General features: G+C 35.4%; 1 protein-coding gene across 1 annotated transcript; it reads right to left on the bottom strand.

Moving 5' to 3' along the window:
- Positions 1-589: 589 nt before the first annotated feature.
- Positions 590-12026, bottom strand: LOC109815603 (benzyl alcohol O-benzoyltransferase). The gene is made up of 2 exons (XM_020380360.3): positions 11430-12026; positions 590-1864 (listed from the first exon to the last, which is right to left on the bottom strand). The coding sequence occupies exons 1-2, from the start codon at positions 11865-11867 to the stop codon at positions 926-928; spliced, it is 1377 nt and encodes a 458-aa protein (XP_020235949.1). The 5' UTR covers positions 11868-12026; the 3' UTR covers positions 590-925.
- Between the last annotated feature and the right edge of the window lie 566 nt (positions 12027-12592).

The following is a 12592-nucleotide window of genomic DNA, read 5'->3' on the forward strand; positions in this document are numbered from 1 at the left end:
CCACCACGGGTTCAACCCAGGTGGGCTGAGTGAAAGTGGGCTAGGTTTAGATATACTCACCTATTATAAAACTTCCATTTTTTTAGTCAGACCCGATCCGTTTTCAAGGTGGGTCAGGTTGGTTTATGGGTCATAACCCATTTTGACGGCTCCACTCGCAAGCAACAATTCAAGCAACTCCCGTTAGAATTACTCTTATCATATCTCTTAAAATATATTATAAGTGTGAAAGAGTGGGAGAAAAGTGAGGCACATGATAGAGAGGGGAGAGAAATGCAACACAGAGGAATGGAAAAGAGTAAACGGAAACTATTTTGGCCGAGAAAGTTCATAGTGATATGTGATCACACAATGAAAGAGAATAAATTTTCTAATTTTTTTAAGCTTTAGGCTTTATTTGAAATCTTTCCATTTTGTTTTAAAAAATACCTTTCAAAACTTTCACTATTTTGATTTTTTTAAAACTTAATATCAAACAAATTATTTCGATATGTAATATTTGAAACCCACTTTCAGCTTTAATACGTATAACATTCGTGTCAGTATCTTTTAAATGTATCTAATAAAGTTCATTTTGAATCGAATAAAATGACTAACCAGCAAATACCATTGAAGTATTTGGCCCGACAAAAGCTTCGGGATTAGATGTAATAATAATTGAAACCATTTTACACAAAAGTGGTGACAAATGTACGCAGTAGTTAAGTGGATAACTTCAAAGCCAATAAAAGATATTAAAGACTCGCGAAAGTACTAACAACACTGATCCTTATTAGCTTTGCTTAGTCTCTTGTGAACTCTGGTTCTGCTCTTGTTGGCCTACTACACTCGTTCCCATCAGTATTAGTAATATAAGCAGTACCTGAACTCAATTTCTTTATCTTTCTGCTAATACGAAGCAAATTGGAATATTTTAAAATGCAAGCTACAAGGAAGAAATGATGAAGCCAGATTTTGAACCACCCTTGGTAGGTTGGATGTGATTGTTAAGCACGTTGTCCAGCTCCTTTACAAACCTCTCCATGGCTTCAGATGGCAAACAAACCGGAATCACCAACCCTTCCTCTCCTTTAGCATTTTTAAAGGGAATGTAAAAGCTAGCAACACCAGGTATGGCTCCAACTCCTCCCTTCGCCGGTCCTCCATAGACAGCCTTTCCCCACCCAAAGTCAACTTCTCCGAACCCAGCACGCGTCACATCCGACACAAGATACGACCTCACCACGGTAAAGTGAGGTCGTCCGTTGGTGACCATTAAATCCGCCAACGAGTGCATATATTCCTCACTCACATCCGCTTTCGCTTTCCTCACCAACTCCAAAGCATATCCCAACGGATTCTCACACAGATTCCCCGCACTAGTAACTGCCACGGGAAACGCAAAAGCATTGCCGTAGTAACCGGTTGGTAAGGGAGGGTCAAACTTGGCACGGGCGTTAACGATGCAGAGAATGCGAACCTCTTCGTCTCTTTCAGGCTGCAGCGCTATGGTGCGGCAGCGCCAGAGGCATGCGGTGAGGAGCTCGAAGTTAGAGCATTGGCGTTGGTGAGGCGGAATGAGATGGCGAATGGCGGCGACTTCGGTGGGGCCGAAGAAGAAAGAGCGGTGAGCCATGTCGTCTAAGGGGATGATGGTTCCTTTGGTGTCGGGCACTTGTTCGTACTCGCGGTGGGTGCATGTCACTCTTGGTGGGTCCCTCGCGTTTAGAAGCTCTCTCCTCCACACAGGTAGGATGGAAGGTTGGTGCATCCCGCGTGCTATTTCGCCTAATGCGCTCATGAATTGGACCAAACCTGCTGCGTCGCTCATAGTGTGGTTCAGCCGGAGAGCCAGAATGAAGCCGCCGCACTTGAGACGCGTTACCTGCACCCATTCCAATTCATGTTTGTAACCATATGGATGTTTTCATAAATGAAAAATGAAAAAATAAATATTATGTTTGACAAATTTAAAAAGAATATTATTTGATTACACTTTTTAAGTATATACTTCCTCCTTCTTTTTTTTATAGTGATTTTCTCGGAGTTTGTTATTTTTTTTCTTCGTGATATTACTAAAATTAATGAGTTATTATTTTTATTTTTTTATTTTTATTCTTGATAATTAATACATATTTCCTGAACAATATAATATGTGTATTTATTTTTAATGTCTACCTAATTTTTTTCTAACTACTCATATAAAGTTAATGTGCATTTATAAGAGTAATATATTTCCAATAAAATACTATAAAAAAACAAAAAAAAGGGACAACTATTTAATGGAGTAGTTTAACAGTCTAAAAAATGCAAAAAAAAAAATTAAGGGTAAAATAGAAAAGTAAATAATAAATATTTTTAAAAACTAAAATATCAATGACTTCTTTAAATCCCGTGCAAAACCTTAAACGAAAAAAAAATGGAGGGAATATATATATATATATATATATATATATATATATATATATATATTTATATTTATATTTATCATGCAGTATTAGTATACTCTCCTTGGGAAAGATTATCCCATTTAGGATTTTTTTTTATTAGATTCCGGGATTCGAACTCAACTCCAATATTAATCGGACCAATGTCATTTTTAGTATTCAAAAAGGGTAATATTACAGATATAATAAAAATTGTACAATAATTTTTGCAACTTTATTTTTATGTTTATCTCTTCTTTCATTAATAATATTTTCTTTTTAATACTGTGTGTTATAATATAATTACTTATCATAAATTTTAAATATAATTGATATATTTAAAAATATTTATTTATATAAATATAATTTATATATTTAAATATAATATTTATATTTATATTTAATTTATTATAAAATTCAGTACATATAATAAATATTTAATTTATACATTATATATCTTAAGATATTAATCTTATTAAAAATGTAAATTATTTTAATAAAATTATGTGAAAAATATTATTTTTATTGTTATCTTTTATCTATTAATAAAAACTTTAAACTATGATTATGATGTGACCGGAGGAAATAATGATCATTCATGTCATTATTAATAGTATATCTTTTGTTTTTTTATATCACCTCACCCATCAATGTTTTGCTTTCTCCTCCATTATTTTTTTGATTTTTTTTTACACACAGCTTTTCGAAAGGGAAATGCTGTATCCTCCAAAACCAATGAATCGAAAAATCTTGCGATCATTTAAAAGTTCAAAATTTGTCAATTAATTTAATATGAAAATCATAATTTTTAATATTAACGACTTTTTAAGCATTCGAAAGATAATTCAGTACTTGTAGCATATTTCTTTTCGAAATCGTGTTTATACAGTACAACACTTTCCTTTAAATAGTTGTGGTCAATTTCGCTCTTGGGATTTGAGCAATTTGAATATGTGTTTAAGTGTCAATAGACAAATTGAAGAGGAAAAACGACGAGTCAGATCCAATAAGCTCAACCATAATAATAGTTTGTAAGTTTAAATATGTTTTTAATTCTCAAATTTAGGATAATTTTGTTTTTTTTAATTTAAAATTATTATTTTTATTCTCTATAATTTTAAAAAAAAATTATTTTAATTTTTGTATTTAAATTTTGTTAAAAATTTATCAAATATTATTACATAAAATTTATTTATTAGTGTTTTTATTTATGAAAATATCACATTAAATTTGATTGATATTATATAATTATCTTAATTAATCATTTTTAAATATGTTATTGGTAATCTAAAGGACTAAAACAAAACTTTTAAAAATTACATGAACTAAAAAATAACAGTTTAAATTTAAGAGATCAAAATCAAATTTATCTTAAATTTGAACATATTTAAGTCTAGTTTGTAATAATAAAATTATGGAAAATTAAGAATATTTAATATATACGAGATGCATAACAAAAAAAATACATTTTATTTTAAAAAGGAAGGATAACATATGAACTTAATTTTCATTATGAAAGGGGCGTGGTTAAAAAACATTAATAATTTTGTGAAAATGTCTTATTTCTTATTTTAATAAGAAATGAAATAATGTAATATTTTATAATTAATTATAAAAATAAAATATAAAAATTTCAAATTAAATATTTCCGATTAACACGTGCTAGATCTAAGTTTAAATTTACCTCATAAATAAAAATTGGTAAATGAAAGCATAAATATCCGAATAGTTTTACTTAAGTAGATTTATGCGGAATAGATTGAAAGTAACAGTAATTTAATAGAATCTTTTGAAAACATAGGAAGGAAAATAATGGGACAAAAATCAACTAGAGCCTTTACTTATCACCTTATTGTTATAAGGGTATGTTTAGATAAATAAAAAAAAAAAAAAACAGAAGTATTTTTGGAAGCGAAATATAAAAAAAATGAAATAAATTTTATCATAAATTAAAACTAGTTTGACTTTTTGACCAAAGTGGGGTCGTTGACCAACTTATTTACGTAAATGGGGCTCTTTTGAAAGTATTTACGCCTTTGGGGCTGTTTACAATGGTGTCGCTATGGCCCATAGCGACACCCATGCCACGTGGAATTTTTAAACTTCAGGAAACCCATGAAAGCCATATTGATAATGTCGCTATAACTCATAGCGACACAAAACGGCTTCAATGAAGTCGCTATAGCCTACAGCGCCCCATTTTTAATATTAAAAAAAATATAAAAAAAATAAGTAAATAGTTTTTTTAAAAAAAATACGAATTTGTGAAAGTGGCGCTATGGCCTATAGCGACACAGTGTCGCTATAGGCCATAGCGCCACTTTTAATTATTTACTTAATTTATTTTTTTCACTTTTTAATTTATTTTATGAATTTTATATAAATCTATATTTATATATTTATCTTTTCTGTATTTTCTTTATTAAAAGGAAAAAATAATTAAAAGGAAAAAAATATTTATAAATAAAATGGAATAAAACAGAAATTTAAAAATAAAACTTGAAAAAAATTAATAATATAAATAAGAATAAAGAAAATAAAATAAATAATTTATAGAAATTAAATAAATTTTTATAATAACAGAAATATAAAATTAATATTTTAAATAAATTAATAATATAAAATTTGAAAAGAAAACAAAAAAAAAAAAAAACAAGTCGCTATGGCCTATAGCGAATTTTCGGCGCTATAGGCTATAGCGACTCCTGAGCGCTATAGGAGGATTCAATATTTTCAAATTGTAATACGTGTTGTTTTGAGAGAGATTGCATATGGAAAAGAGATACTGAAATGCGTTTGGAGATATGAGAGAGTGATGTAAGGTAGCGACTGTTGGAGTTCAAGTGTGAAGTGAAGTCCCACATTGGTTAGAGTTGGGCATGTTGAGTAATATATAAGTGAGAAAGACCCACCTACCTAATGCCTTAAGGTTTTAGGTTATGTTGTGGTGTCAAGCTCACTTGTGTGACTTACTCACTACTCACTATGTGGAATGCTCCCCAGTGTTCTAAACTCCCCAACATTGGTATCAGAGCCGATGGTTCGACCAAGTGACTGGTGATCGGCTCAGACGAGTATTGGTTCTAAGAGTGGGATCCTGAATGGAATTGGTAGGAGATCCAAGAGTAGGATCATCCCTTGTACTGAAAGTCTCCCTAGAGGTGTGGAGGAGGTGTGTCGTTGAAGTGCAACGATAGTGCAAGTAAGGCCACCATTAAATACTCGTGGACGAAAGAAAAAAAGCTTCTGCTTGAGGAGGAGTGTGACCATGTGGAAGGGATTCACACTTGAGGGGGAGTGTTGGAGTTCAAGTGTGAAGTGAAGTCCCACATTGGTTAGAGTTGGGCATGTTGAGTAATATATAAGTGAGAAAGACCCACCTACCTAATGCCTTAAGGTTTTAGGTTATGTTGTGGTGTCAAGCTCACTTGTGTGACTTACTCACTACTCACTATGTGGAATGCTCCCCAGTGTTCTAAACTCCCCAACATTGGTATCAGAGTCGATGGTTCGACCAAGTGACTGGTGATCGGCTCAGACGAGTATTGGTTGGATCTAAGAGTGGGATCCTGAATGGAATTGGCAGGAGATCCAAGAGTAGGATCATCCCTTGTACTGAAAGTCTCCCTAGAGGTGTGGAGGAGGTGTGTCGTTGAAGTGCAACGATAGTGCAAGTAAGGCCACCATTAAATACTCGTGGACGAAAGAAAAAAAGCTTCTGCTTGAGGAGGAGTGTGACCATGTGGAAGGGATTCACACTTGAGGGGGAGTGTTGGAGTTCAAGTGTGAAGTGAAGTCCCACATTGGTTAGAGTTGGGCATGTTGAGTAATATATAAGTGAGAAAGACCCACCTACCTAATGCCTTAAGGTTTTAGGTTATGTTGTGGTGTCAAGCTCACTTGTGTGACTTACTCACTACTCACTATGTGGAATGCTCCCCAGTGTTCTAAACTCCCCAACATTGGTATCAGAGTCGATGGTTCGACCAAGTGACTGGTGATCGGCTCAGACGAGTATTGGTTGGATCTAAGAGTGGGATCCTGAATGGAATTGGCAGGAGATCCAAGAGTAGGATCATCCCTTGTACTGAAAGTCTCCCTAGAGGTGTGGAGGAGGTGTGTCGTTGAAGTGCAACGATAGTGCAAGTAAGGCCACCATTAAATACTCGTGGACGAAAGAAAAAAAGCTTCTGCTTGAGGAGGAGTGTGACCATGTGGAAGGGATTCACACTTGAGGGGGAGTGTTGGAGTTCAAGTGTGAAGTGAAGTCCCACATTGGTTAGAGTTGGGCATGTTGAGTAATATATAAGTGAGAAAGACCCACCTACCTAATGCCTTAAGGTTTTAGGTTATGTTGTGGTGTCAAGCTCACTTGTGTGACTTACTCACTACTCACTATGTGGAATGCTCCCCAGTGTTCTAAACTCCCCAACATTGGTATCAGAGTCGATGGTTCGACCAAGTGACTGGTGATCGGCTCAGACGAGTATTGGTTGGATCTAAGAGTGGGATCCTGAATGGAATTGGCAGGAGATCCAAGAGTAGGATCATCCCTTGTATTGAAAGTCTCCCTAGAGGTGTGGAGGAGGTGTGTCGTTGAAGTGCAACGATAGTGCAAGTAAGGCCACCATTAAATACTCGTGGACGAAAGAAAAAAAGCTTCTGCTTGAGGAGGAGTGTGACCATGTGGAAGGGATTCACACTTGAGGGGGAGTGTTGGAGTTCAAGTGTGAAGTGAAGTCCCACATTGGTTAGAGTTGGGCATGTTGAGTAATATATAAGTGAGAAAGACCCACCTACCTAATGCCTTAAGGTTTTAGGTTATGTTGTGGTGTCAAGCTCACTTGTGTGACTTACTCACTACTCACTATGTGGAATGCTCCCCAGTGTTCTAAACTCCCCAACATTGGTATCAGAGCCGATGGTTCGACCAAGTGACTGGTGATCGGCTCAGACGAGTATTGGTTGGATCTAAGAGTGGGATCCTGAATGGAATTGGCAGGAGATCCAAGAGTAGGATCATCCCTTGTACTGAAAGTCTCCCTAGAGGTGTGGAGGACGTGTGTCGTTGAAGTGCAACGATAGTGCAAGTAAGGCCACCATTAAATACTCGTGGACGAAAGAAAAAAAGCTTCTGCTTGAGGAGGAGTGTGACCATGTGGAAGGGATTCACACTTGAGGGGGAGTGTTGGAGTTCAAGTGTGAAGTGAAGTCCCACATTGGTTAGAGTTGGGCATGTTGAGTAATATATAAGTGAGAAAGACCCACCTACCTAATGCCTTAAGGTTTTAGGTTATGTTGTGGTGTCAAGCTCACTTGTGTGACTTACTCACTACTCACTATGTGGAATGCTCCCCAGTGTTCTGAACTCCCCAACATTGGTATCAGAGTCGATGGTTCGACCAAGTGACTGGTGATCGGCTCAGACGAGTATTGGTTGGATCTAAGAGTGGGATCCTGAATGGAATTGGCAGGAGATCCAAGAGTAGGATCATCCCTTGTACTGAAAGTCTCCCTAGAGGTGTGGAGGAGGTGTGTCGTTGAAGTGCAACGATAGTGCAAGTAAGGCCACCATTAAATACTCGTGGACGAAAGAAAAAAAGCTTCTGCTTGAGGAGGAGTGTGACCATGTGGAAGGGATTCACACTTGAGGGGGAGTGTTGGAGTTCAAGTGTGAAGTGAAGTCCCACATTGGTTAGAGTTGGGCATGTTGAGTGATATATAAGTGAGAAAGACCCACCTACCTAATGCCTTAAGGTTTTAGGTTATGTTGTGGTGTCAAGCTCACTTGTGTGACTTACTCACTACTCACTATGTGGAATGCTCCCCAGTGTTCTAAACTCCCCAACATTGGTATCAGAGCCGATGGTTCGACCAAGTGACTGGTGATCGGCTCAGACGAGTATTGGTTGGATCTAAGAGTGGGATCCTGAATGGAATTGGCAGGAGATCCAAGAGTAGGATCATCCCTTGTACTGAAAGTCTCCCTAGAGGTGTGGAGGAGGTGTGTCGTTGAAGTGCAACGATAGTGCAAGTAAGGCCACCATTAAATACTCGTGGACGAAAGAAAAAAAGCTTCTGCTTGAGGAGGAGTGTGACCATGTGGAAGGGATTCACACTTGAGGGGGAGTGTTGGAGTTCAAGTGTGAAGTGAAGTCCCACATTGGTTAGAGTTGGGCATGTTGAGTAATATATAAGTGAGAAAGACCCACCTACCTAATGCCTTAAGGTTTTAGGTTATGTTGTGGTGTCAAGCTCACTTGTGTGACTTACTCACTACTCACTATGTGGAATGCTCCCCAGTGTTCTAAACTCCCCAACATTGGTATCAGAGTCGATGGTTCGACCAAGTGACTGGTGATCGGCTCAGACGAGTATTGGTTGGATCTAAGAGTGGGATCCTGAATGGAATTGGCAGGAGATCCAAGAGTAGGATCATCCCTTGTACTGAAAGTCTCCCTAGAGGTGTGGAGGAGGTGTGTCGTTGAAGTGCAACGATAGTGCAAGTAAGGCCACCATTAAATACTCGTGGACGAAAGAAAAAAAGCTTCTGCTTGAGGAGGAGTGTGACCATGTGGAAGGGATTCACACTTGAGGGGGAGTGTTGGAGTTCAAGTGTGAAGTGAAGTCCCACATTGGTTAGAGTTGGGCATGTTGAGTAATATATAAGTGAGAAAGACCCACCTACCTAATGCCTTAAGGTTTTAGGTTATGTTGTGGTGTCAAGCTCACTTGTGTGACTTACTCACTACTCACTATGTGGAATGCTCCCCAGTGTTCTAAACTCCCCAACATTGGTATCAGAGCCGATGGTTCGACCAAGTGACTGGTGATCGGCTCAGACGAGTATTGGTTGGATCTAAGAGTGGGATCCTGAATGGAATTGGCAGGAGATCCAAGAGTAGGATCATCCCTTGTACTGAAAGTCTCCCTAGAGGTGTGGAGGACGTGTGTCGTTGAAGTGCAACGATAGTGCAAGTAAGGCCACCATTAAATACTCGTGGACGAAAGAAAAAAAGCTTCTGCTTGAGGAGGAGTGTGACCATGTGGAAGGGATTCACACTTGAGGGGGAGTGTTGGAGTTCAAGTGTGAAGTGAAGTCCCACATTGGTTAGAGTTGGGCATGTTGAGTAATATATAAGTGAGAAAGACCCACCTACCTAATGCCTTAAGGTTTTAGGTTATGTTGTGGTGTCAAGCTCACTTGTGTGACTTACTCACTACTCACTATGTGGAATGCTCCCCAGTGTTCTAAACTCCCCAACAGCGACATGGCACCAAGAGAGTTCCGGAAATGATTGAACCATATCAAGGATAAAGTCTTTCATACCCATTTTACGGTTATTTGTTGTAGCCGAAGTTCGAAAGAGGGGAAGTAAAGAGATTAATCACTATTCCAAGCATCCTTAATTAGTTAGTGATGCATTATTACTTTCTATATTGTCACTATTTTAAAACAAAATAAGTTAATAATTTAAAAAAAAAACAAATAAATTAGTGGCGCTATGGCCTATAGCGATACTGTGTCGCTATAGGCCATAGCGCCACTCTTATAAATAATTAAAATACATGTTTTAAAATTACGTTTTTAAACAACTTATTTTTATTTTTATAAATATATAATAAATAACTCACTTTATTATTTTTAAGTTACATTTAAATTATTTTTCTTTTTTTCTTTTTTTTCTTACATGGTGTCGCTATGGGCTACATCATTTCTGTTGGTCCATCAACTATGGTGGCCCAGCCCATAGCGACACTGATGTGGCTCAGTCCAGCCCATTTTGGGCCAAAAAAAAAATTGTCACGTGGCATGGGTGTCGCTATGGCCCATAGCGACACCGTTGTAAACAGCCCCAAAGACGTAAATATTTTCAAAAGAGCCTCATTTACGTAAATAAGTTGGTCAACGAACTCACTTTGGTCAAAAAGCTAACTAGTTTATACATGAGTGAAACATAAGGTTTTGAAAAAATTAATGAGAGATAACTTCTACAAATTAACTTAGAGCAATTTTAATGAAAAGTGTTTGTTAGCAACAATGTTTATTAGTAGGTGATTGTTTATTAGTAGGTGTTTGTTGGCGGTAATATTTACTAGAAACTCCTATTCGAACATAATAATATGACATAAAAAAAAATAACAACTCTTAAATAAGTAATTAATTTTTTATTCTTTAGATAATTCAGAGACAACACACCCACAAATAAAATAAAAATAGTCATGTATCACTAACGTTAATCCTTTTCATCCATGAATAAAAATTAGTTACCTATAATCGTTATATATATTTTTTATGGTTTATAAATAAAATAAAAATAGTCATAAATCATCAACTTTTTTTACCTACGAATAAAAATTAGTCACCTATAATCATTATATATTTTTATAGTTATAAGGTTTCTTTGTTTTTTCCTTCAAAAAAAAAAAGGTTTCTTTGTTTTAACATTTAATATTTTTTATACACATTAAATTATGTGTAAAATTTATTATTAATTTTTTATATGTTAAAATATTATTTACTATGCTTAATTAAATTAATATTTAATAATAATAATAATAATAATTTTTAAGTTGTCAAAAAACAAAGTGTAAATTAAAAAATTATAAAAGTACAAATTGCTTATAAAATCCTACCATTCAAACAAAATTTATAAAAATACCGAGTGAGTTATTTAAAAATAATGTGACATAATAAATCTTATTTAAAATAAAATAAAAATTTAATTAGTTACTTATAAAAACTGCAATTAGAAATACTTTTATATATAAATTAATTTTACCTTATAGAAAATATCTTTTCTTTTTCTATTTTTCTTTATTAGAAGTGCTTTGAGAATAATTTACTATAAACTTGGTTCTCTTTTTTCTCTTTTAAACGAGGGTATTTTTAGTCCTTTTTTCATTAAAGGAACAGTATTAAACTTTTTATAAAAAAAAAAATGTATTTACATAAATTTTAAATATAATTATACATATATATAGTTTGTTTTTGTATCTGATGGCATGCAAACAAAAAGATACCTGTATGAGCAAGAGAGGAGTGTTAAGGACATCTCCAGAGCCGGGAACATCATAAAGGAGTTCTTCCCAACATGGAAAGGGAGGTTGAAGAGCATCACCAAACTGGTTAAGAGTGACATCAGCATCAGCCTCAATGAACAAAACACCTTCTCCAGTGCAATCCACCATCAGTTTCCGACCACGCCCTTCCCTAAGCCTACCTGCAAAAGGATAGTAAAACACAAGCGTTTTCGCCACAGCCTCTCTAATCACCTCAACAGGGTCCTTCCCTTCCTGTGAAGCCTCCTTGCGATAGAACTGTATCACTGGAATTTGGAAACGAAGGCCATCTTGGTCATCTATGTCTGACAGAAGCTTCACTTCGCGAGGAGTGGGCTTCGCCGGGGCTATCAACTCTGGATCACGCCTTCGTACTGTAAACACCAGAGACGTGTCCATATCCGGTGTCAGGAAATTGAAGGGAAACAGATCTAGATGAGCTGAACAAGAATTGCTTAATGATGGGTCCTGCCACACCCAACAGCCAGCTATATTCCCTCAATGTGGAGTCCCTAACGAACAGAACATGTATATATAATGGAATGGAATGACCCACATTCGCCCATTCCTTCCGGTTGCTCTTGTCGCTGTAATATAATTGTTCATTAGTGCTGCACAGGGTCGGTCCACGCTACCAATTACGCATTTTTAAACATTCAGTAAAAAATATATACTGCTGATAAACAGTATATTATTTATACGAAATTTTAATTTTAATTTTTTTGGAAGTATTATATATGGCTAATATTTGTTCTTTTTTATTTGTCATTGATGGTGAAAGTCTGTTGCAAACTTATCACTGAAATAAGAAATTAGTCAAGTAAAAATAATAGTAATATACTCTTTTTTTTATCTTCATGAAATCATTAGTTTTGGCTTTCATTATTTTTTTAATTGTGGTCTTTAATATGTTTTAATTCTTCTTAAATTAATCCTATATTAGAATATTTTTATATTAATATTTTATTATTTAAATATTAAATTATTTTTTAATATTTTTTCATCGTGTCTTCACTTAGTGAAAATAGAGACAAATTAAAATAAAAATTCACTCGGTAAAACAAAAGTAGAAAATTATCAAAGATTCACGTCATGACTTTTCGACAATGACTTAATGACCTATA

The sequence above is a fragment of the Cajanus cajan genome, chromosome 7, assembly GCF_000230855.2.
Source record: "Cajanus cajan strain Asha chromosome 7, NIPB_CcT2T_4, whole genome shotgun sequence".
Lineage (NCBI taxonomy): Eukaryota > Viridiplantae > Streptophyta > Magnoliopsida > Fabales > Fabaceae > Cajanus > Cajanus cajan.

What these genes read in the sequence shown, in the direction of transcription:
- LOC109815603 (XM_020380360.3), bottom strand. Translation starts at nt 11,867, where the DNA reads ATGGACACGTCTCTGGTGTTTACAGTACGAAGGCGTGATCCAGAGTTG. An exon ending in CTCCTCTCTTGCTCATACAG is followed by an intron (nt 1,865 to 11,429) that starts GTATCTTTTTGT and finishes GAATGGGTGCAG; the next exon opens with GTAACGCGTCTCAAGTGCGG.